The sequence below is a fragment of the Lampris incognitus genome, chromosome 2, assembly GCF_029633865.1.
Source record: "Lampris incognitus isolate fLamInc1 chromosome 2, fLamInc1.hap2, whole genome shotgun sequence".
Taxonomy (NCBI): domain Eukaryota; kingdom Metazoa; phylum Chordata; class Actinopteri; order Lampriformes; family Lampridae; genus Lampris; species Lampris incognitus.
The window spans coordinates 48,648,761-48,674,904 of NC_079212.1; the positions used below are offsets into that span (position 1 = coordinate 48,648,761).

The 26,144-nt window shown below is 45.8% G+C and overlaps 1 protein-coding gene across 1 annotated transcript in view; it reads right to left on the minus strand.

The window, feature by feature from the left end:
* Nucleotides 1-4,882: 4,882 nt before the first annotated feature.
* lamb2 (laminin, beta 2 (laminin S)) overlaps nt 4,883-26,144 on the minus strand; it is an 89,259-nt gene continuing 67,997 nt past the window's right edge. The window contains 10 exon segments of the mRNA XM_056299936.1: nt 4,883-5,287; nt 6,765-6,924; nt 7,220-7,396; nt 13,429-13,570; nt 16,606-16,813; nt 19,152-19,296; nt 19,390-19,593; nt 20,181-20,422; nt 20,664-20,848; nt 22,279-22,469. Of these exon segments, the coding sequence (XP_056155911.1) occupies nt 5,151-5,287; nt 6,765-6,924; nt 7,220-7,396; nt 13,429-13,570; nt 16,606-16,813; nt 19,152-19,296; nt 19,390-19,593; nt 20,181-20,422; nt 20,664-20,848; nt 22,279-22,469 (1,791 nt within the window). The 3' untranslated portion in view covers nt 4,883-5,150.

Here is a 26,144-nt window from a genome sequence, read left to right on the forward strand (position 1 = left end):
TGTTTCTCTTCATGTCTTGAAGATTTCTCTTCTCAGAGCTAGAGTCTGACGAACGAAGGGCGTGAAAAGACGTAATTGGATTGCAGGTAATCTCAGCTTCAATTGACATGAATACAGCAAAGTCCCTGAAACTTGGGAATTCTTGCTTCTCGCTTGTGTGACTTGTCGGTTCCAGCGTAAAGGTGGAGTAGCAGTATTTCAAACCTGCGAAGAACGCGATATATGGAAGGTGCGTGTTGGGGAGCTGCAAACAGGGTGAAGGCGAATCCGTAGACAATTTTGTGACCAGACTGAGAGAAAAGGCAGAAACGTGTGAGTATGGACAGCTAAGGGATGAGATGATTCCTGACAAAATTGTACTGGGTGTTGCGAATGAGAGCACAAGGCGCAGTGGAACAGACTGACATTAGAATGAGAGCAATCGAAATAGCGAGTCCACACACCCACGTGGGTCACACCGCCGCCAAGCAGCAATCCAGGCACAACCAGTTGAGGCGCAGTAATTCACCCAGATCTGTAGACGCAGAATATGCGTGTAAATGCTGTGGCAACTCACACTCAAGGGGCAGCGAACACTGCGCAGCATTTGGGAAACGATGCAAATCGTGTGGAACGCACAATCACTTTGCGAAAGTGTGTCAAAAAAGTAAAAGAAGACCTACTGATGGAAAGGTGCACTGCATCGAAAATGTGGCAGATAATTCAGTGCAAAAACAGTGATGGGGATATATATATGTATGAGTCAATCGGTGCAGCACAAGCTGAAGGGAAGAAACGGTTTGTAACATTAAGATTTCCCAACAAGCCACAACAATGTCAGTTGGACTCTGGGGCCACTCCTAATGTAATGAGCGTCAAGGATAATAAAAGGCTGGCACCCAATGCACCGCTCCGCCCAAGCAACACCAGACTAAAGCTGTACTCGAGGGAGACATTGGACTCCATAGGCATCTTTGAGATTAAATGGCCACAAATACAAGAGCTCTCATTTGAGATAGCAAAGACAAGCCAAGATCCACTTCTATCAGGCTCTACCTGTGAACGCCTGGGTCTCATGCACTTCACAATCCCGGACGTTCCACTTAACATGCACAGCCCGGAGCCCTAACCAACGTGGTCAACAGATACAGTAATGTGTTCAACTCACCTGTGGAATCCGAAGTCCATTTTGACCTGGATCCCAGTATTTCTGCAGTTCAGTGTGCTGCTTGCAACGTTCCCATCGCAATGAAGGCAGCTATTAAAGCCCAGCTGGACCAGTATGAGGCTGAAGGTCACATTGCACCCGTCAAGAGAACTGACCGACTGGATCAGCAACGTGGTAATCGTGAAAAAACCAGAAAAGCTGAGATTGTGCATTGATCCTAAGTTCCTGAACAAGGCCCTAAAGCGCTCTCACTAGTACATTGTGCCTACACTGGAGGACATCCTGTACAAACTACCACACTTCACCTTGGTGGATGCTAGAGATGAGAGCAGTCTCATGACCACTTTTTGGACCCCCTGGGGAAGGAAACGCTGGCTCAAGCTACCATTTGGAGTATCGGTGGCACCTGAGGTGTATCAGCGAAAATAAGAGGTCCTGGTTGGACTGAAAGGCATCGAGCCTATTGCGGAAGACATCTTGGCTGTGGGCTGCGGGGACACAGACAAAGAAGCTGAGACTGACCATGGCATCCAGCTCCTGGCGCTGATGGAGCGCTGCCGTGAGGTCAAGCTGCGGCTAGGCTTAAAGAAGCTGCAGTTCAAGGTAGCCAAAGTCCAGTTTCACCGTCACATTCTCTCATCCACTGGACTGAACCTGACTCAGAGAAGTTGAGGGCCATCATCGACATGCCCAATCCAGTTGACGCAAAGGGTGTGCAACGTCTCATCGGCTTTGCCAACTATTTGGCCAAATTCATGCCACACCTGTCGAGTATGTGCGAGCCGTTGCGACGCTTACTGGGCAAAGAAACCCCCTGGCACTGGCTGCCCAAACATGAACTCAAGTCTCTGGCTACAACCATGCCTGTCCTGCGCTACTATGATGTGACTAAGCCAATCACAGTCCAGAGCGATGCCAGCCAGAGTGGGCTCAGCTGCTGCCTCATGCAAGAAGGCCAACCCATCGCGTTTGCTTTGAGAGCTCTTACCCCCACAGAAAAAAACAGCACAAATCGAAAGAGTGCCTCAGCATGGTCTTCGCCTGTCATGGGTTTCACCACTACTTATACGGCTGCGAACTGATCAGAGCAGAGACAGACCGTAAGCCTCTGATTTCTGTCTTCAGCAAACCTCTCCTCAACGCACGCTTCAGAGCATGCTCATGATCTTACAGGACCTCAGCGACACGTTCAGCAGAGCAACAGCAGGATGCACCAGCAGAGGAATGGCCTACCAGCGGCACGCCATCTGCTCCTTAACAGCAAGAGCAAGAGGACGCACACAGCACGTGAACCAGGCAGACTACTTAAATGTAAGTGACCAGCGCTTTAGAACAGACCAGGCTTCACATCAACCGGGATGAATGTCTGAAAGTGTGGTAGCACCACCAATTACCATCCTGGATCTCCAGTCCTGTCAGTCAGCGGTTAATGTGTTTTTATTTGACAACGCTGTAGTTGGAATGATGTAGGGCCTGCTGGAAACACATGAAAAATGATACTACATGTATATAGAAAAAACACAACTTAAGGCTACTCATAAACAAAACTTTTAGTCAGAAAGTGCTATCTGAATCCTAACCGACTCGTAAAAAATACCCAGAAAACCAATTTCAGTTATTATAGTAACGGTGAGTCAACCTTTATTCAAAAAATAAAACGATAAAGCCATTATGTTTGGTATTTGGACATTGGCAATTATTTATCAAAACTGAGCAGCTGCCAGTTGATGGAGTCAGTCTAAAGGAAATGTGCACAAAGGCAGGCTCGAGTCATCGTCGAACAGCAACATGCAAGCAGTACAGGACCAAGACTTACATGAGAAGGCTTTGTCATGTCATAAGGCACAGTCAAATGTAGTAGCACACTATATACTGCATATAGCACTGTATACTTTATATAGCACACTATATACTGCATGTAGCACACCATATATTGTATATAGCACACTATATATATAGCACACTATATACAGTATATGGCACTATATACTGTATATAGCACACTACATACTGCATATAGCACACTACATACTGCATATAGCACTATATACAGTATATAGCACTATATACTGCATATAGCACTGTATACTTTATATAGCACACTATATACTGCAGTTCACTGTGTGCACTTCTGTTAAAGCTTCACTTCAAACTGGCGCAGTTCTTCATTTCACTGTAGAGATATCTTTTAACATGAACAATTTATCATTTTAATCTGTTACAGTGAGGATCACCGATTTTGTATGCCTTTAAATTCATCGAGGAGGGGGGCGTCTGGGTGGCGTGGCAGTCTATTCTGTTGCCTACCAACACGGGGATCGCCGGTTTGAATCCCCGTGTTGCCTCCGGCTTGGTCGGGCGTCCCCACTGACACAATTGGCCATGTCTGCGGGTGGGAAGCTGGATGTGGGTGTGTGTCCTGGTCACTGCACTAGCACCTCCTCTGGTCAGTCAGGGCGCCTGTTCGGGGGGGGGGGGGAACTGGGGGGGAACAGCGGGATCCAGCCCCCTGGCGAAACTCCTCACTGTCAGGTGAAAAGAAGCGGTTGGCGACTCCACATGTATCAGAGGAGGCAAGTGGTAGTCTGCAGCCCTCCCTGGATTGGCAGAGGGGGTGGAGCAGCGACCGGGACGGCTCGGAAGTGGGGTAAATGGTCGCATACATCCATCCATCCATCCATCCATTATCTGAACCGCTTATCCTGCTCTCAGGTTCGCAGAGATGCTGGAACCTATCCCAGCAGTCATTGAGCGGCAGGCGGGGAGACACCCTGGACAGGCCGCCAGGCCATCACACAGGGCCAACACACACACACACACACACACACACACACACACACACACACACACACACACACTCATTCATACCTAGGGGCAATTTAGTATGGCCGAGTCACCCGACCTACATGTCTTTGGACTGTGGGAGGAAACCAGAGCACCCGGAGGAAACCCACGCAGACACGCGGAGAACATGCAAACTCCACACAGAAGACAACCCAGGACGACCCCCAAGGTTGGACTACCCCGGGGCTCGAACCCAGGACCTTCTTGCTGTGAGGCGACCGCGCTAAACACTGTGCCACCATGCTGCCCTGGCTGGATACAACTGGAGAGAAAAAGGGGAGGAAAAATCCCCCCCCCAAAAAAAAATAATCGAGGAATGGGACCCAGAACTCCTGCAGGATACTACGATCAAGATGACAACTGTGTAAAGATGCTGGGCACACAACTTTGATAACGTTGTTTGGGATGCAGTGTCAGTCAGCAGCAGGTTAAACGGTTATCAGTACTTGGTCTTGATGCATGCTCAGTAAGAAACGTATCCGTCCAGGTCTTCCAGGTGAACCGGTTCAACCTTCTTTGGTTATCAGCACTGGTGTCACATTCACAGCTGCATTATAAGCCCTTGTGTGAGTAAAAATGGATAAAAAACAATATAAGTAACCTGCATGAAATCATCACGTGATGGCCAGCACCATTTTATGTCGGTTTGTTATCCAAAAGGTGTGAAAGAAAGCTTCTTCTTTCTCCTTCCCTCCCTCCCTCTCTCTGTCTGTACTGCAGTGGAAAAGGAAACATACAAACGATAACCTTGCCTAGTTATTATGACTGTGGGCAACCCTGATAAAACATCTGAGACCCAGGTCTGTTATCTGAAAACAAAATAGAAAAAAATAAAAATAAAACGAAACTAAAAAGTTGAAATCACTTTATTTTTGCAAACAAACTCGTGAACTTGTTTCCTTATATGAAAATAGTTTTAAGCATTTGACGTAGCTAAAGACACATTTCGCCTAACTTGACAGACGTTTCACATATCCCTAGGAAATGACCCCCATAATCTGGAAGAAAATATAAATCAAGCACACCTTTTTTCCTTCCTTTTTCTTTTCTTTTCAGTTTTGAAATGCCCAATGTGAGCTGTTACCAGAGCAAAGACTTTATAACTAAAACTGCAGAGCACAACTGACGGTCATGTTTCTCTGGGACTCTGCAGATGAGACTACTGGCAGGTGTTGTAGATCTGGATCTGTTTGTTGATGTCATTGAGGATGGCCTTCATCCTGTCCTCCAGGCCATCCAGCTGACGGGCCTTCCCTTCCAGCCTCCTCTGGTTCTCCTCGTAGTCCTTCTCCAGCTCTGTGGGAATCAGGAATGGCAGGAATGGTTACAACACTAGGTTTCCACGAGAGGCTAATAAACATGAGCCAATAGCCATACACAATGTGTGTTTCCACCATAATTCATGCTGAAGTGTAAACCAAAACTTGCAGATTCTAGAATGGGGTAACCCTTCGCCATTGCACTTTCATTCTTTCATGTTTATTGATCTATTTAGCAGTGGCTCGCAAAACAATTTTCCCAAGTATGTTTGCAAAATATGTGTAAAAAAAAAAAGTGTCCCGCAGTGCGGGAGTATGGGGTACTGGGGCAGTTGCTATAAGCCATCCGGTCCCTGCATAACCAAAGTCAGAGCTGCGTCCGCATTCTCGGCACAAAGTCAAACACGTTTTTGGTGGGTGTCAGACTCCGCCAAGGTTGTCCCCTTGTCTCCGATTCTGTTTGTGATATTCATGGACAGGATCTCAAGGCGCAGCCAAGGTGAGGAGTGTGTCTGTTTTGGGAACCTTAGAATTGCATCTCTACTCTTCACAGATGATGTGGTTTTGTTGGCTTCATCAGAGCACGACCTCCAGCACGCACTGGGGCGGTTTGCAGCTAAGTGTGAAATGGCTGAGATGAGAGTCAGCACCTCCAAGTCTGAGGCCATGGTTCTCTACCGGAAAATGGTGGACTGCTCCCTCCAGGTTGGGGATGAGTTGTTGCCTCAAGTGAAGGAGTTCAAGTATCTCAGGGTCTTGTTCAGGAGTGAGGGTAGGATGGCGCGGGAGACTGACAGGCAGATTGGTGCAGCATCAGCAGTAATGCGGACGTTGTACTGGACCGTTGTGGTGAAGAGGGAGCTGAGCTGGAAGGCAAAGCTCTCAATTTACCAGTCAATCTTCGTTCCAACCCTCACCTATGGTCATGAGCTTTGGGTAGTAACCGAAAGGGTGAGATCGTGGATACAAGCGGCTGAAATGAGTTTCCTCCGTAGGGTGTCTGGGCTCAGCCTTAGAGATAGGGTGAGGAGCTCGGACATCTGGAGGGAGCTCGGAGTAGAGCCGCTGCTCCTTCGCGTTGAAAGGAGCCAGTTGAGATGATTCAGGCATCTTATTAGGATGCCTCCAGTACGCCTTCCTTTGGAGGTTTTCCAGGCACGTCCAACCTGGAGGAGACCCCGGGGTAGACCCAGAACTTGCTGGAGGGACTACATGTCCAATCTGGCCTGGGAACACCTTGGGATCCCCGAGGAGCAGCTGGAGGGTGTTGCTGGGGAGAAGGATGTCTGGAGTGCCCTACTTAGCTTGCTGCCACCGCGACTCGACCCTGGAGAAGCGGCTGATGATGAGATGAGATGATGTTTGCAAAATAGATCCAAATCCCTTGTAAAGTTACGGTCAGACGTGACAACGGTTCTCTAAAACAAGGAGGCTCTGCCTTTCCGGTTCCAAACAAATGCACATACCATAAATCTCTTTTAAATCTCTTTCTATTACAAAACAAACACACACACCTGCTAATCTCTTCAGCTTGTTCTGGGCATCTCTAAGTAGCTCCTTAGCCTCATCTCTGAGGCTCTCAGCCCTCTTCTTGGCATCCTGCACTGCTTTGGCCTTAGAGTCCACCCGCTGCTGCACCTCATTATACTTATCAGTCAGCTGGCCATCCAGGATCTGAATGTCAGTACAGCAGAGGGGGGATGGTTCATAACAGCAATGAGGCAACATGCATGTATGCACAAGCACAGGTTTGAATGTGGATCTGCCTTAATAAGTAATTTCAAAAGAATAACTGAAATATAAATAACTAGCATTAAAATTTACCAATTTTTTTAGCATCACTCTCTAAAGCCCATTTAGAGGGCCAAAATATTTGCCCCACTGGGTTGCTCTGGAGGATGATCCTCAAATAGTATACATACATGTACAACACACACACACACACACACACACACACACACACACACACCTGCTTAGCCTCATTGGCTTTGTCTCGCGCCATGGTTGCCGTTTCCTCTGCTCGGGCAGCTGCCATGCTGTTGTTGGCACGTTTGGTCTTCAGGGCATCGATGTGCCGTCCGAGAGTGCCCAGGCGGTCCATGGCGTCATTCAGGTCCTTCTCACTGTTCGATGTCTCCGACTCAATCTGGGGATGGCACACAAAACAAGCAGATTGACTCTTTTGGGTTGCAAAATTATAGGATGACAGTCCTGCCACTTTTTGATTTTCACACATAAGCAGCAATATGTATTCATCTGTCATGAAACTTCACCAGAGGATCATGGATGACGGAATGGCATCACTGCCCCGCAGCAGCAATTCCCTTGTTCAGAGAAGGCAACTTCCTGCATGCAACTGAATATGGTTTGTACTGAAAAACAGGCCTCTGATAAGTCAAGGAAACAATTAAGGCAAAAAGGACTGTTGACGAGGCCTTCGTTGGGGGCAGGGGCCACCATTCATACCTGTCAACCACACCATGATGTGGCTGACAGGTATGACAGGTACACTACTACCCTGTTACTTGCTCGTAGCACTTATTATATTCACTCATTTATGATAAAAAAAAAATCTCTTTCTCGCACTTTTACTGTAGCACTGGTTTTGCTCTTAGATGCTTGTTTAGATGCACTTATGACCTCTGATGACTAGTAGTTCTCCTGATTTCCTATGTTAAATGATGCACTTATTGTAAGTTGCTTTGGATAAAAGCATCGGCTAAATGACTGTAATGTAATGTAATGTAATGATGGAAATAGAGATGGGTGATGGAAAACCTGTGTGATCTATAACACCCCCAAAAACCCTTAAACAGCCAAAAGAAAAAAGAATGACAATGGTGTTTTGTGGGGTGGGGGAATTAATATAATAGTATATGTGTATTATAAATAGTATGATATAAATATATATCTTATATAAATATAAAAAATAATATAATGTATAATATATATATAAATAGTATAAATACAAATATAATATATATTAAATATAATATAAATAAATATACATACATTAATATTATATAATATAATAGTATGACATAAGTGCTTTGGGTGTCTAGAAAAGTGCTATATAAATGTAATGATGATAATAATAATAATTATTATAGTAAACAGTAAATTAAGCTGTTAAATATATATATAAATGTAATATTTAAAAAATGTAACAATAATAATGATAATAATATTATTATTATGATAGTAAACACAGGGAGTAAATTCAGCTGTTAAATAAGAGATTGTAGTACTTGATATTTCCATTTTATTCATAAGAACAGTTTTCTGTTATTCTTACAAATAAGTGTTGCGCAGTTAAGTCCCTAACCTTGCTCAGTATAACAACTTGAAACCAGAATACAGGAACACCACACTGTTAACCAGAATCATAGATCAGTCTTACTTACATTAGTCTTAGATTAGTTTTACTTAGATTAGTCTTGCTTAGATTAAGTCTTACTTAGATAAGTCTTACTTACATTAGTTTTAGATTAGTCTTGCTTAGATTAAGTCTTACTTAGATTAGTCTTACTTACATTAGTTTTACTTAAATTAGTCTTACTTGGATTACTCTTGCTTACATTAGTCTTACTTAGTGCAACAATACATAAATGTTAAACAAGAAGAAATCATCAGTAACAGACTCAAGCAATAATCTGTGTGTGCGCGCATGTGTGCACGTGTGTATTGGGAGACAAGTGGGAGACCGATGCCCAACACTACACTCTTTATATCACATGTACAGATCTTGTAGAATGCACGGTGGTCTCCTAGTTTAGACTGTTCCATACAGTTAAGTTGAATGCTGCACTGCAGAGAACATTTCGTGGCTTATTGTGGTTGTGTTGCTGGTGGCGTATTGTGGTGGTGTTGCTGGTGGCTTATTGTGGTGGTGTTGCTGGTGGCTTATTGTGGTGGTGCTGCTGGTGGATTATTGTGGTGGTGTTGCTGGTGGCTTATTGTGGTGGTGTTGCTGGTGGCTAATTGTGGTGGTGCTGCTGGTGGATTATTGTGGAGGTGTTGCAGGTGGCTTATCGTCCCTTTGTGCTGGCTGCGTTCATCTGGAGGCTAGCAGCTATAATCATGCGCGTGGTCTGAATCAACAGAAAAAAAGGAAAAGTCAACATTTTATCTATTTCCTGTCAGGACCCAAGCCGGAGAAATGTGCTCTGCCCCACGGGTCCCTGAATTAAAATGACACGTGCTTTTTTTCTTCCTTTTCTGAACCCGAGTCTAATGGATAAACCTAGAGACTTGACGGGCAGGCCCATTCCAGACTCCAATACAGATGAACACGTGGCAAAAACAATCTAGCTAGCTGCGACAAAACTTCATACATCCTGAATATTAATACTTTGCACTCGAAGTACTTTTATGGAGATGTTTTTCACTGTTTTGTGCCTGTAACTGAATCCTGCATCATCTTGTGTGACCAGCCATATAAACAGGGATCTTCCCGGGTAGAGAAGCTCATCATTTTACATCGTCCATTGTTCCTGTTGCTCTGAGCCCTTCTTTTGTCACTTACTTTAGCTTAAATTTAAATTTAAGCTCATTCTTCTCCGGCCTGTATACACGGTGAATTTTAGCTTACTTTTAACCTATTTTTACCTGTTTCAGCTTAGTCTTAATTTCTCTGGCTGGACTATAAATACTGTAATTTTATATTTTTATATTTTTTTAACTTTCAACTTAATCTGTTAAATCAAGTCAATTTTATTTGTATAGCCCAGTATCACAAATTTGCCTCAAGGGCTTTACAGCAACACAACATCCTGTCCTTAGACCCTCGCATCGGATAAGGAACAAATCCCCCCAAAAAAAACCCTTGTCATAGTCTTTAGCTTTTTTTGAAGTTGAACTGGTGCCTACACATTTCATTCCCAGCAACCCCTGCCACACTGTATTGGTGTGCATTTGATAAATAAAACAACTTGAACTTGAAACTTTTTGTATTAGTAGTGTAATGAACACAGATGACTAGACTCTCTAGCCCTTGGCTAATGGGTCGGACCTTTTAGTTCACTGGTTAGCGCAGTCGCCCATGGTGCGGGTGGCTTGGGTCACGTCCTGGCTGTGGCAGTTCCCGGCTGCCCCCTTAATTCATTACACTGGTGTCAGAAGTGGGATGGTGAGACCATGAGGCCATCAGAAGTGCCTGTGCCCAGAGGCGTGAGGGAGCTGATATGCTGAAGAGCGGGGACGCGCTTCCTGAAGGAGGGGGGGTAGTGTAATCACCACAGATTACTAGACTCGCTAGCCCTTGGCTAATGGGTCAGACCCTTTAGTTGACTGGTTAGTGCAGTCGCCTGTGGTGCGGTTGACCTGGGTTTGCGTGCCAGCTGTGGCGGTTCCCGGCTGCCCCCTGAATATTTATTCCAGTATTTATTCCTTATAGTTAGGGTCCAAAATTAACACTCACCACCCGCCGAATGCGAGTAGATTTTGATTGGCGAGTAAATCTCAGAAGCCTACCCGCCACATGGCGAGTAACAAAAAAAGTGAAATCCAACCACCACGTAATCCCCCCCCCATCTCTCCTGCACTCTCGCTCTCTCCCTCTCCCTCCTTAACAACAGCAATAACATAGCAACAACAATATCAGAAATTAACCAATCAAACTGCATTAGAGTGTTGCTAGGCGCTACTGGCAGGTAACATTACACACACACTCGAGAGGAACAATGACAGCAGCATCCGTCAAGCTCGGTACTAGCCTACTCTATTCTTTTAACTAACGTTAGCGAGCAACACCAGTTACGTGGCGACATTTAGAAGGCGCAAAACCACCAACCATGAGCCGCTCTGGTGGCCGAGCAGAACAAACCGCCGTTCTTGCAGTCCGCTCGTCATGTGGCTGGGAGGTTCGTATCCCAGGCTCGCCGTAACCGCTCATGGCCAGAGCGTCCATGGGGTCAGGCATTCATTAGGCCACCCTTACCCGAGGGATAGTGGGTGTAGATCGGTGTAGTGTTCGGGGACTCGTCGTTCTCCAGCGACCCCTCTGGCCCACCCGAGCGCCTGCAGCCAAGCAACTGAAAGCATTCTCCCTACGCCTCCTTCGCGGCCTGAAGGTGATGCAACCCATGCGAGGCTTCAGCGTGTAAAATAGCGAGAGCAGCCAACACGAGTTTGAAGGAAGCTGGTGTTACGCCTATCTCCTTCCTGTGGAAACGTGAGCCAGGGAAGTTATTCGACAAGAGTTCCGGCCATGTGCCAATGGGTTAATCGGGTGGGATAAGGGGAAAAACTAGAAATAAATTTATTTAAAAAAAAAGGCAACCATGCCCCAAAGAGGAAGAAGAAGCCACCGTCACCACCAAACTGGAAAAAAAAGAAAGTTTAGTGAAAAGTGGAGGCATGATGATAAAGGAGCTGCGAGAGGCTGGCTGGAGTATAATGCACAGACCGTGATAATGAGGTGCTCCGTCTGTCGCCAGTATGCCAAAAACCGTAGCAATTCATGTGTCATCGGTAACAAGATCATGAAGGTAGAAAACATCAAGGAACGTGAGACCTCCAGATGTCCCATCACCTGTATGAAGCCTCTCGGGCTCAGTCGGCGCCTGTCCTCGCAACATCCTCCGTAAAGGCGCTAATAGCCATGTCCGAGCAGACCAGCATGAAAATGCAGAACATGTTTAGGACTGTGCATGCCATTGGCAAGAAGGCGAGACCACTCTCAGACTTCGAATGGATGTGCGAGTAAGTGAATTTAGTTGTCATCTCAAAATATCCTTATACAGGGTCCGCGGTGGTGTAGCGGTCTAAGCATTGGCTTTGTGTCAATGCAGTTGCCCACTGGGGACCGGGGTTCGCGCCCCGGTCTCGTCAGATCCGACTATGGCCAGATTCGACGAAGCAGCATTAATTGGCAATGCTGTCTTCGGGGGGGGGGGGGGGTCGGTTTGTGTTCGTCACATGAATGCATCTCTGGCTGTGTTGGAAAAAGCAGTGGTTCGGCCTGGAGTCGCCTTGTCACGAAAGTGGCAAGGCGTCTTCTTCGAGACTGCCGGCTGGAGAGATGCAGTTGGCAAACGCATACAGTACGAGGGTGGGTGTTTGAATTAGAATAGGGAGCGATTGGCCACTAAATTGGGAGAAAAAGGGAAAAATCAGAAATAAAATTATAAAAAAATATCCTTATACAGCATAAACAAAGTGCTGGCTGTAGCTAACGTTATCCAGCTAGCACTAGTGTGACACCTAGCCTGCACTAATGTTAGCTGTGTGCTAGCCTCAGGTTAAAACTGATTGGCGGTCCAACCTCAACTCAGACACACTCTCAGATCTACTGATGATGCAGCTGTCATCTCCCGAGATCAGGGAGTATGACCCAACCAGTGCTGTTGATCTGTGGCACCAAGACTCTGTCAGGAGCAGGAGGCCAGACTTCATCGACCATGCAAAGAGAGTGGCTGCTGTAGAGTGAGAAGTAGTCTGGGACTAGGGATGGGCATGTGGAGGACTCGAGTAGTTATAATAATACTGCAAATAAAACATAAAATCATAATTGTAACATCTTTTAACCATTGACTAATTTTAGATAAAAATATTTTTGCTTCAGATCTGCTCTTGTCACATATTTAAAAGCTTTTATTCAACACAATACCTTATTCTCTCATTGACAGAGGTGTAAAAACCAGGTCCAGAAAGTAAAAGTCCAAACCATGTATTTGCTCCACTCATGCACTATACCAGCAGATTCTGGTTAACACCACTCCTCAACTAGGTAGGGAAAACTAGCTAATGAAATCAGCTGGTTTAGTAACATGGTTGGAGCAAATACACGGTTTGGACATTTATTTTCTGGACCTGGTTTTTACAACTCTGCTCATTGATATGTACTGAAAACGTATGTATGGCACAAAAAAGGCTACTAATTATTTTGGCCAGTAAAAAATATGCTGTCCAGTAGATTTTTTATCTACCAGTCCCCTTGGCCGGTAAGCCAAAAAGTTAATTTCGGACCCTGCTTATAGTCATGTAGAAGAACAAGGACTATCATTCAACCTTGCGCTACTGGGGCAAAATAGTTTTCTCGTTACGCTGTTGAGATGGCCACAATAACGGAAGTAGTTTGAATATTCAGCACACATCGACTTACAAGGACTAATGCCAAAACCCTTTCAATTCCATAGAGGCAGGAAAGATAGATGACATTGTCCTCGGGCTCTGTACCTGTGCGAGCCGTGTCTCGGTGTCCCCAATGTCGGCCTTGGCTCTGGCGATGGCCTTCTCGGCTGAGACTTGGGCTGTCTTGGCATCTGCCAGGGCCTGTGTCACCGTTTCTGCCGTGGTCCTAACTCCCTCCGCCCGGTGCCTAAGAACACACATATGAGGCTGTGTTACAGATGGTTACCCCTGGGGAGAGATGAGGGAGGATGAGGGTGGACAATATCCCCCTTGCACAATTAACTGGTACCATCCACCCATCCATTCAATTATCCAAACCGCTTATCCTGCTCTCAGTGTCGTGGGGATGCTGGAGCCTATCCCAGCAGTCATTGGGCAGCAGGCGGAGAGACATCCTGGACAGGCCGCCAGTCCATCATCGGGCCTGGTACCTCTAGTTGGTTATTTTTTTTCTATTTATTTTTATTTTAATTATTAATATTAAGTAATTACTTATTATTTGCTGATTAATTACACATTAATCAAATGTTAATTAATTGTTCATTAAATAATTAATTGTTAATTGTGGCGGCCTGTCCCGGGTGTCTCCCTGCCTGCTGCCCAATAACAAATAATGGATAATGTTTATGGATAATGGATTATTCATTGTTAATTATTAATTATTCATATTCAATTATTTTAATTTTCTATTTATTTCAATTACCTCTAATTGGTACCTCTTTCTCAAAATAATTTTGATGAAACTATGTATTAAAAAGACCTCTTTTTAAAATTACCCACAAATTACAGATGTGGCTATTGGAGTCAGGCTGTTCATACAGTGGGGAAAATAATTATTTGACCCCTTGCTGATTTTGTAAGTTTGCCCACTTACAACGAGTGCAACAGTCTATAATTTTAAGCGTAGGTTCATTTTAACAGTGAGAGACAGAATATGACCAAAAAAAGTGGAATAAGACGTTGTATGAATTTTATGAATTTATTTGCATATTTTTGGTCCAAAATAAATATTTGAACCCCTGGACAAACACAATGTTAATATTTAGTAGAAAAGCCATTATTGGCCAGCACAGATGTCAAATGGTTTTTAGTTTGTGACAAGGTTTGTGCACATTTCGGCAGGGATGTTGGCCCGCTCCTCCCTGCAGACAAGCTCCAAATCGTTCAGGTTTCGAGGCTGTCGCATGGCAACCCGAATTTTAAGCTCCCTCCAAAGATTTTCGATTGGATTCAGGTCTGGAGACTGGCTAGGCCATTCCAGAAGCTTGATGTGCTTCTTCTTCAGCCACTCTTTGGTTGCTTTGGCGGTGTGCTTTGGGTCGTTGTCGTGTTGGAACACCCATCCACGACCCATCTTCAGCGCTCTCACTGAGGGAAGGAGGTGCTGGTCCAGAATTCCACGGTACATGGCCCCGTCCATCCTCCCCTCAATGCGATGGAGTTGTCCTGTCCCCTTGGCTCAAAAGCACCCCCAAAGCATGATGTTGCCACCCCCATGCTTGACGGTGGGGATGGTGTTCTTTGGGTTGTACTCCGTGTTCTTCACCCTCCAACCACGGCGAGTTGAGTTGAGCCCGAAAAGTTCTATTTTGGTCTCATCCGACCACATCACCTTCTTCCAGGCCTCTTCTGAGTCGTCCAGGTGTTCATTGGCGAACTTCAGACGGGCCTGTACATGTGCCTTCTTGAGCAGTGGGACCTTGCGTGCACTGCAGGATTTTAATCCATGACGGCGTAGTGTGTTACTAACCGTTTGCTTTGTAACTGTGGTCCCAGATGCCTTCAGGTTATTAACCAGTTCCCCCCTTGTGGTTCTGGGATGATTCCTCACCGTTCGCATGATCAGGGACACCCCAAGAGGCGAGATCTTGCGTGGAGCCCCAGACCGAGGGAGGTTGGCGGTGGTGTGGTGTTCCTTCCATTTCCTGATAACTGCACCGACAGTTGTTACTTTCTCTCGAAGATGCTTTCCAATTCTCTTGTAGGCCATCCCAGCCTTGTGCAGGTCTACAATCTTGTCCCTGGTGTCCTTAGACAGCTCTTTGGTCTTGCCCATGATGGAGATGTTGAAATCTGATTGATTGGGTGTGGACAGGTATCTTTTGTACAGGTAACGAGGTGATGCAGGTGTATTTTATGTGGGTAATTAGTTGGGATTGGGGGTGCATCGTAAAGAAAAACTAACTGGTTTGTGGGAGCCAGAATACTTGCTGTTTGGTAGGGGATCAAATACTTATTTTTCTAAATCAGGTGGTAATTAATTTTTATAAATTCATATGATGTGATTTTCTGGAATTTTCTTTGGGATTCCGTCTCCCACTGTTAAAATGTATATATGATTAAAATTATAGACTGTTGCATTCTTTGTAAGTGGGCAAACCTACAAAATCAGCAAGGGGTCAAATAATTATTTTCCCCACTGTATCTGTGACACAGCTGCATCTTTTTAATCCTTCCTTAAAAAAGGAGGTGTGGGGCAGACGAGAGGGTCCAGAAGACTGATCAGAGCAACATATCACATATACCTGAGACACACTGAGATGGTGTTCGTTTGGGAAATAAGCAGCTCAAGTCCATCGCTTTTCAAGAACTAATAAAAATGAAACAGGCAGATCGCGAGAGAAAGCGCAAACCCACACAAACACAAGCACACGACGGAAGATGGCGGGAGGAGGGAGGGTATTCACTGTTATTTATTTTCTTCTGTTTCTTCACGTCGATTAATTCCTGTTGTAGATGGTTTTTTGCAGTAACATTAATGCAAGATTCCACCCATCCATCCATCCATTATCCAAACCACCTATCCTGCTCTCAGGGTCGCGGGGATGCTGGAGCCTATCCCAGCAGTCATTGGGCGGCAGGCGGGGAGACACCCTGGACAGGACACCAGTCCATCACAGGGCCCACACACACACACTCACACCTGGGGACAATTTAGTACAGCTGATTCACCTGACCTACATGTCTTTGGACTGTGGGAGGAAACCGGAGCATCTGGAGGAACCCACACAGACACGGGGAGAACATGCTAACTCCACACAGAGGACGACCCGGGACGATCCCCCAAGGTTGGAGTACCCCGAGGCTCAAACCCAGGACCTTCTTGCTGTGAGGCAACCGCACTAACCACTGTGCCACCGTACCACGTAAGATTCGACTCATGAGGCAGACTGAACAGAAGTGAGGGACAACAGTAAGACGATGAGTGAGAAGGACATGTACCTGGCTCTCTTGGCGTCCAGCAGCAGCTGTTCTGCTTTCTGGACATCGCTCTGCGTCTGTTTCAAGATGGCGTCCACGTTGGAGAGGCTGCGAACTCTGTCTTTGATTTCTTCGGCCAGGTGTCTGATCTGCTGGGGCGAAGCAGGGATGGAGAGCTCCAGCACCCGGTTGGCCACCGCCTCGATACTGTCTGGATCTGCCCCCTCTTCTGAAACCAGACAGGAGGCCGTTACATTTAAAGTAAGGTACAGAGGCGGTAAGTCTGTCTATGACACTTCAACACGACATTTACAGCATTTATTTCCAAAACTAAAGGTCTAGCTAATCCTGACTCCCTGCTCCTAGCCCACACACCCCAAAATCACAGCATCTAACTGAAAAAGTGCATTTAACAGGCGTCTGGGTGGCGTGGCCGTCTATTCCATTGCCTACCAACACAGGGATCGGTGGTTCGAATCTCCATGTCACCTCCGGCTTGGTTGGGCATCCCCACAGACACAATTGGCCATGTCTGCGGGTGGGAAGCCGGACATGGGTATGTGTCCTGGTCACTGCACTAGCGCCTCTTCTAGTTCCCCCTCCCCCCCGAACAGGCGCCCCGACCTGTTCGGGGGGGAGGGGGAACTGGGGGGAATAGCGTGATCCTCCCATCTGCTACGTCCCCCTGGTGAAACTCCTCACTGTCAGGTGAAAAGAAATGGCTGGCGACTCCACATGTATCGGAGGAGGCATGTGGTAGTCTGTAGCCCTCCCCGGATCAGCAGAGGGGGTGGAGCAGCAACAGGGACGGCTCAGAAGAGTGGGGTAATTGGCCGGATACAATTGGGGAGAAAAAGGGTGGGGGAGAGAAGTGTATTTAACTTCCTACTGTGGTGCTGCAGAGTTTTCAAAGGACATGGGGCCTCATGTATCAGTCGTTACTATGGGCAAATTTGTTCTTACACACCCACAGATTTTTTTTTAGCCCTCAAGATTGTCTGACAGTCAGCAGCAAAGCATGATGGTTATTTGTAATTCCTTCCTCCTAACATCTATTTTCTACCTCTTGCAACGAGCAGTCACCCAGGCCTGCCTTTAAAGACATTAGTGTTAGCCAATCGGTATCTAAAGTCAGGGGTTACCCAGGTTCTACACTGGTCTGTGAGACAAACTTCAGGGCTAAAAAATCCCATGGGTGTGTCAGAACAAATTCACCCATAGTAACGACTGATTTTGAATCAACAGTACATCACCAGCACTGACGCCATGTTTTTATTTTTTTTTCCTAGAAGGCTTTTTCCAGCACTTTGCTTTAGTTATAGCTGGGGTAGGCAACAATTATGATTGAGCCCCCCCCCCACCACCCTGCTTCCTCCTTCCCTCCCTCCAAACCAGCTCATGCATGAATTTTGCCCATTGTAACTGGCAAGATGTGTATTGCTGTTGATAAACCTGTACATGTAAACTTTTTTTTCAGCAAGTCTCTTAGTTACACATACTATGTTGTTGTTGTGAAGCACTGATTTATCTATAGGTGGTGTGTGTTTATAAAACTGCTATTTCCAAAGTGCCAGCTGCAACTTGTGTGATGACCTCAGTCAGAGATCTGTATTAATACCTTAAAGACAGTAAGATGTAGCGAAGTTGTTCATCTATGCATATAAAAATGTTCAGCAAATCTTTAGTTTCAACCATGTTTATTTTTTTTTTGTGGAGGGTGTCTCCCACTTGCCTCCCAATGACTGCTGGGATAGGCTCCAGCATCTCCGCGACCCTGACAGCAGGATAAGTGGTTCAGATGATGGATGGATGGACCCCCCCGCTTCTCCCATATTGCACTTGGCCAATTACCCCACTCTTCCGAGCCACCCTGGTCGCTGCTCCACCCCCTCTGCAGACTACCACATGCCTCTTCCGATACACGTGGAGTCGCCAACTGCTTCTTTTCACCTGACAGTGAGGAGTTTCACCAGGGGGACGTAGTGCGTGGGAGGATCACGCTATTCCCTCTCAGTCCCCCCCCCGATCAGGCGTCCCGATCGACCCGAGGAGGTGCTAGTGCAACGACCAGGTCACATACCCACATCCGGCTTCCCACCCGCAGACACGGCCAATTGTCTCTGTAGGGACACCCGATCAAGCCGGAGGTAACACAGGGATTCAAACCCGGATCTTCATGTTGGTAGGCAATGGAATAGACCGCTACGCTACCAGGATGCCTCAACCACACTGATGTCTTTAAGCACTTTTGCACCTAAAGGTGTACTATTTATCAAAATGAACACTGTACAGTCTACCCACCACTACGAGATCTATAATGACCACAAGAGGACGCACACTGGCACAAAAGCTGTGCACACAAATGATTGACAGGCAGGAGGACCGCCTCGTCTCACCCATTTGGGTGAGGCTTACTGGAAGATGTGAGATTCTGAGATCCTGGAAACAGACGCAGGATTAAACACAGGAGCTTGTTTTTCTGCTAGACCACATGAATAACTGATACGAGAGCGATATGAAATGTCTGAAAGGAAGTTCACCAGTGAGTGGATCTACAAGAGACTCACGTGTGAGGAAGTCCCTGATCTGGTTGATGAGGTCCCTCAGCTCATTGTTGGAGCGCTCCACCTTGTTCTTGGTGGCTGTGGCTTTGTCCAGCGCTGCCTTGGCTTTATCCTTAGCCTCCTCAGCCTTGGTCTTAGCCTCCGCTACCTGAAAGGAGGTCAAAAAGAGACGGAGGGGATGACTGACAGAACTTACTGGAAAACGTGATCATCTCTACTCTGTTCTAGTGTACGGCGGTACCTTCGTGAAGAGACCCTCCACTTCTCCCAAGGCTTTGTTCAGCTCCTTCTCTGCATGTTTGGCTTTCTCTAAGGCATGGTCAGCCACCGCTACGGCGCCATTACAGTTCAACCCCCCGCAGTGGCGATTCCCTTCATCATCACGGCAACCAGCTCCTCCACAACGGCCCTCCCCGCAGGGTGCGTCACCAGGGGCCCCACACACCTATTCGGACAGGAGGCAGATTTGTGTTTTATATATATATATATATATATGACCATCCAATTCCACTGTCAGTTTTTTCCGGAATCGCTTTTCTGATTAAACTTGAATAAACAGTTTCATCCTGTGGTCCTCTGTAATGTCACTGAACAGCAACGCTTCAGCAGATCTTCATTCATCCAGCCATTATCCAAACAGCTTATCCTCACTCAGGGTCTCGGGGATGCTGGAGCCTATCCCAGCAGTCATTGGGTGGCAGGCGGGGAGACACCCTGGACAGGCCGCCAGGCCATCACAGCGCCAACACATACACACACACACACATTCATACCTAGGGACAATTCAGTACAGCCGATTCACCTGACCTACATGTCTTTGGACTGTGGGAGGAAACCGGAGCACCTGGAGGAAACCCACGCAGACACGGGGAGAACATGCAAACTCCACACAGAGGACGACCCGGGATGACCCCCCTCAAGGTTGGACTACCTCAGGGCTCAAACCCAGGACCTTCTTGCTGTGAGGCGACCACGCTAACCACTGCGCCACCGTGCCGCCATTCAGCAGATCTTACATATATGATATCAAACCTTCTCGTTGATCTTCCTCATGTCCAGGTCCTGTACTCTGCTGTTGAGGTCACCAAGAGCGCGCTTGTTGGCGGCGTTCTTGCGGTTGAAGTCATCCTTCTTGGCAGAGATGAGACGCTCGGTGCGACGGCGCATGTCAGCCGACTGGCTGACCGTGCTGGGCCTGGTCGTTGTCGATTCATTGGCCCGCCGCTCCGCATCACGGGACTTGTTATAGGAGCTACGTATGCTGTCATACGCACCTGAAGTTTGGATAGCAGGAAATGTAAGAGCAAATATTAATGTGTAGTACTTTCTGGATGAATAGAAGTAATGTCATCGTACATTAGGCCCGTTCTATCAAACGGTTAGGAAGAGTGAGAAGAAAGGGGTTGAGAAATGGCTAAGAACATGAGACAAGGGGACACGTAATGCAGAAAAGGTGGAGAGGTTTAGAATAGAATAAAAAGGAGGGTTAGAGTGTATTCCTCCAATGGTTCCTACCCAGGAAGTTGGAGTTCTTGAGGATGTCAAGGTGTCTGTGTAGGTGCTCTGAGGTGAGGTTGAGTTCTTTGGCCTCTCTTTCCAGCTCACTCAGCTCCTTGCTGGCCTCAGAGTTAGTGTCCTGGACAATGGTCAGGTCTCCCTCCAGACGGTTAAGGGTATCGGTGGTCTCTCCAATGCGAGCCCTGCGAGGAAAGGTAAGTAGCATTCACTGTGGTGACTGAGATGGGAATGAATCACTAACTGGGAGACAGACAGAACCAGAAGCAATCCAGCTGTGCAGTGATAAATTAATCACCCTCCATGAATCAGTGGCTCTGCTTTATACTATAGACTAATAGAATATACTGCATTCTGAGCTCATGGTTGTGGCCCTCAAGGCATTGCTGCGGAAGGTCGGAGATCTTCCCCTCGACGTGGATGGTTGCTCCATCTGCCCACCCCCAGAAGTCCGCAACCTTGGTGTCATTCTGAACTCCACCCTCTCATTTCAGTCACACATCAGATCCGTTACCAAATCTGCTTTCTTTCACCTCAAACCATCTCCAGACTCCGGCCATTACTCTCAGACTCAGTGGCAGAGACCCTCATCCATGCCTTCATCACCTCCCGTCTGGATTATTTTAATGGAGTCCTGTCTGGGGTACCTAGCAAAGCCCTAGATAGACTATATTTGTGACATTAGGTCTATCAGACACTATGGTAATCTGGTAATTACAGCAAATTACATATTTTTTAGTTGAATTTATACAGTTATTCAATAATAGTTTAATTAAAGTTGATCTAATTTTGTCAGGACTTCCTGTGCAAGCAGTATACAATGCACAATGTGCCATAATATGCTGGCAGCCATACCAACATGTACCCGTGGGCTTGGCTAGTACTTGGATGGGAGACCTCCTGGGAAAAGCCGAGTTGCAGCCGGAAGTGGTGTTGGTGGGCCAGTAGGGGGCAGTCTTCCCTCTATTCCTAATAAAAATAGATCAAATCCCAATGCCCCAGTGCCGTGACGGGGACACTGTGCTGTAGGAGATGCTGTCCTTCGGATGAGACGTTTAACCGAGGCCCTGACTCACTGTGGTCATTAAAGATCCCATGGTACTCATCACAAAGAGTAGGGGGTTCCCCGGTGTCCTGGCAAAATTTCCTAACCTGAGTGTCTCCATCTGGCCACTTAATCATCCCCCCATTTAACTGGCTCAATGACTCCTCCCTCCCCACCTCAAGATGATGTGTGGGAGCGTTCTGGCACAAAATGGCTGCCGTGCATCCCACAGGTGGTGTTACACTGGTGGTGGATGAAGTGAGTTATCCCCTTCAATGTGAAGCGCTTTGGGTGTCTAGAAAAGCGCTATATAAATGTGATGATGATTATAATAATGATAATAATTATTATTTTTATGATAATTAAATATCTCTGTCTCTTCCCAGATTAAGAAAAAGACAGAGGAGCAGTCTGCTATTGTCTGATTCTCATTAAGCTTAACATCAGACCAGTGGCGGCTATATTCTGCTTTATGCTTGTTTTAATCCATATGTCTGTGTCAAGTTACATGCGTATACATTGAAAACGGTAAATGGTGATGGAGATGCAAGGCAAATACAATGATTCTACCTAAGGTCTTCGATAAGCTCCATCAAGGTGGTGACGGCTGCGGCAGTGGCGTTGCGGGCGTCAACAATTCCCCGGGCCTGCGCCAGTTTCTCTTCTAGGACCCGGAAGGCCTTTTCATAAGCCCCAGTTAGCCCCGTGGTCTGGATCTCATGGCCGCGCTCAGCAAGAGCCTTGGTACGCACCGCCAGGTCCTAGGGAGGGGAAAGATAATATTTGTCATCAATATATGCAGAAAAATTTGTTAATATAAAAAAAATATATCTGAGTACTTCATTATGTACTCCATTTTGCTTGACTGCGGTCGAAGGATGATGATGACTCCATTATTCCCTTACATTTCGATAGTGAGACATCATATAGATAGATAGATAGATAGATAGATAGATAGATAGATAGATAGATAGATAGATAGATAGATAGCCAGACAGATTCATGATGGTCCTATTTGAGGTATATCCTTCAGGTATGCTGAGGTCAGTACTAAAACTGTGCCATAATGCACATAAATGTAGTAAATTTCATTGATTTTACGTGGGACTCTTGAAGATTTCAGCTGTGTTATATTACTTGACTAGCTTGGTCTGCTGCATCCTGTGGGCCCAGGGACCACGCCTTGATCGGAGTTGTGCCCGAAGAGGCAACACCAAGAACGGTCTGACAGGATGCGGAAGTGGGGCAGGCTAAGTTAACTTCTAGACCATGCAGACTGGCAGTTCCGACAGTCATTCTGGCTGGCGTTCGTTCTCTGGACAGTGGAATTTTTGGACTGTGTTTCACTGAGTGGACTTTATTGTTAACTGTTTGTGTTTTTTCTTGTCTTCTTTGCTTTGTTCTCTCTGTTTTTCTATGTTTCTGGTGGTGTCGTTTTTGGGAAATTTGGGATGTGTGTTTTTGTCTTTTGTGTCGCACTGCTGTGGGAAACGGAATTTCGTTTCTTTTATGTACGCAAGTATATGAAAGAAATGACAATAAAATGTTCCTCATTCCTAACTATTTTTGATGCTCCTCTCTGGTTGGTGCACCACACAGACAGGAAGTCCCGCCTTTTCCTTCCGGTGGGTGAATTACTGTTTGCTAGCTAAATAAATGCCTGTTACTATCTTTTGTTAATAGCAATGGCCAACCACCAGGGATGGAAGTTGAAGCCAATGCCAAAGTATCTTAAATTGCAGTTCCAACCGGGCCACTAGGTGGGTGACTCCAAAAATCATCTCGTCCAGTGTAAGTCAGTGAGAGAATTCCCAACTTCTACCTTCAAATACAAAGTCGATAGATTTTTTTTTTTTAAGTTGGGGTTTCAATCACTAATTTTCAGTCTGGCACATAGTGTGAAGGTGATTATTTTAAAATTATGTTACAATTTCGTTTAGTGGACCCTTTTACCCAAAGCGACGTACATCTGAGAGCTAATACAACAAAAGCAAGGATCTAGTCAGGAGGTGACGACGCAAGTACGTGCCAAAAAACTAGGTTCAAGTCCAACAGGACATAGGTGTCAACAGGCAGTGCACAAAGGCAATACATAGGGTGCACAGAAGGGATTTTTTTTTTATTAACACCATCAGGTGTGGAGGCAATGGAGAAAGAGCTGGGTCTTTAGCTTCGTCTTAAAGATGGAGAGGGACTCGGTGGATCGAATGGAGTTTTGTAACTTGTTCCACCACCAGGCAACTACAGAAGAGAAGAGTCTGGCTAGTGACTTCCGTTGTGGCGGAAGAGCCAGGAGCCTTTCATGGCGGAGCGTAGTGAGCGGGACTGAGTGTAGACCTGAATAAGGGAGTCCAGGTGAGCCGTTTTAGTTGCTGTTTTGTAAGCGAGCATCAAAGTTTTGAATATGATGCGGGCAGCAAATGCAAACCAGTGGAGGGATATGAACAGCGGAGTGACTAGGGATGGGTATCGTTAGGATTTTATCGATACTACTACTCTTATCGGTACTGCTTATCGGTTCGGTACTTTATCGATACTCTTATCGGTTCTTTTTGATTATTATGCAAGAAAAAAAGACACTTAATCAAGAACAGAATCGACATTGCTTTATTATTCTATTATATAACTTTATATAAATATAAACAAATATTATTTATTCAGCAGCAACAGCAGCAGCAATGTTTTAAATGCGTCTGAATTATAGACTTTATAATCAACATTCAACAACAACAAATAAGATAAAAAATAAAAGTAGATAAAGGTAAAGAAAAAAAATATATTAAAAATACATTTTTACAGCAAAAGGCTAACGGAAGTTCAAACAAACAAGAACCTAGAACATTATCCTAACAGTTCTTCTGCAGAAAAATCAACATATCTGCCTTCTCCGGCAGGAGTCGTGATCTCCCCTGACTTATAGTGTCCCCGGCAATTAGCCTAGCTAACTCCGTATCTATGGCTTATAGATTTGTAGCTAAACAATTAGCTAAGCAATTATATTTTATTTATTGGCCTATTCGTAATAATTCGTTATTAGCCTAGCTAACTCCGTATCTATGGCTCATACGGCTTACCTGCAGTGGACGTGGATGGAATACTACGAGCAAAGCAGTCGAAAACTCCGTATTTCTGCAGATTAATACCATGTTTCGACAAAAGATGTTTCGACAGATTGCTTGTATTGCCACCCTTACTGGCAAATGATTTGTTGCACTTGTAGCAACGAGCGTTGTTGTCATCGACTTTTGAAAAATATACCCAAACTTTTGAACGTTTAGTTCTCTCCGCCATGATGAGCACTTGAGCAGAGCTGTCTGTGCGTGTGTGAGCGAGTGTGTGGAGCACAGCACAGCCCCGCCCCTCGCGCAGTAAGAGAGACAGAGAGATGGAGAAAACGGCGAACAAGATTATGTTCGCGACGTTTAAATTCCTCGAAAAACACAATTGCCACAATATAAATCTCACTCCATGATTTCTCGAGTACCTACCGACTACCGATAGCAGAACCGAAAACGTCGGATCTTAAAAATGCTCCGGTTTTTACTAATTTAGAACCGGTTCCCGTTTAGAACCGGGTTTCGGGGGGCATCCCTAGGAGTGACATGTGCTATTTTGGGCTGGTTGAAGACCAGTCGCGCCTCCGCATTCTGGATCATTTGCAGAGGTCTGAAAGTGCATGCAGGGAGACCTGCCAGTAAGGATTTGCAGTAGTCAATGCGCAATATTACAAGAGCCTGGACCAGGAGTTGTGCTACATGCTCAGACAGGTAGGGTCGAATTTTCCTGATGTTGTACAGGGCAAATTGGCACGACCGAGCAATCGAGGCCATGTGAACCTTAAAGGTTAATTGGTCATCAGTCATGACATCCAGGTTTCAGGCAGACTTTGTGGGCATGAGTAGGGTTGATCCAAGCTGGATCAACCCTACTCATGGATCTGGATCTGCTGTTGTAATTAAAATTAAGTTCTATTAAGAAGATATTAAGGATTTAAAAGTGGCATGTTGAGGCATGTCTGCCTTGATTTAGAGGTCTGTCAGCCTGTCTGCCACTGGGGTTTCACCCAGCTCCATGCATGGTCCACCCCATCGCCCAAATTTGGATTATCTGGCTCCAAAAACAAGACAATATGCCAGCGAGCATAAAGCCAAACTTTAGGTTTCAGCATGCCCCTTCAGAAAAGATCTATTTTTATACTGTCTATAGATAATATATTATCTTTGCTGGATCAAGAAGAGCTTGTCTCTGGTTGGTCCAAGACAGAGGAAGTTCCACCTATCCTGTTTGATGTACCAACGACAGTTGACTGAAGTAAAACACGTCATTTTTCTTTTAAGTTTTTTTGTGGGAAGTGTTATGACACCGTCATTATTGTTTGACCATATCTGCTGATGGATAGTAATGAAACGCACATTCGTTTATATGAAAATGTTTGC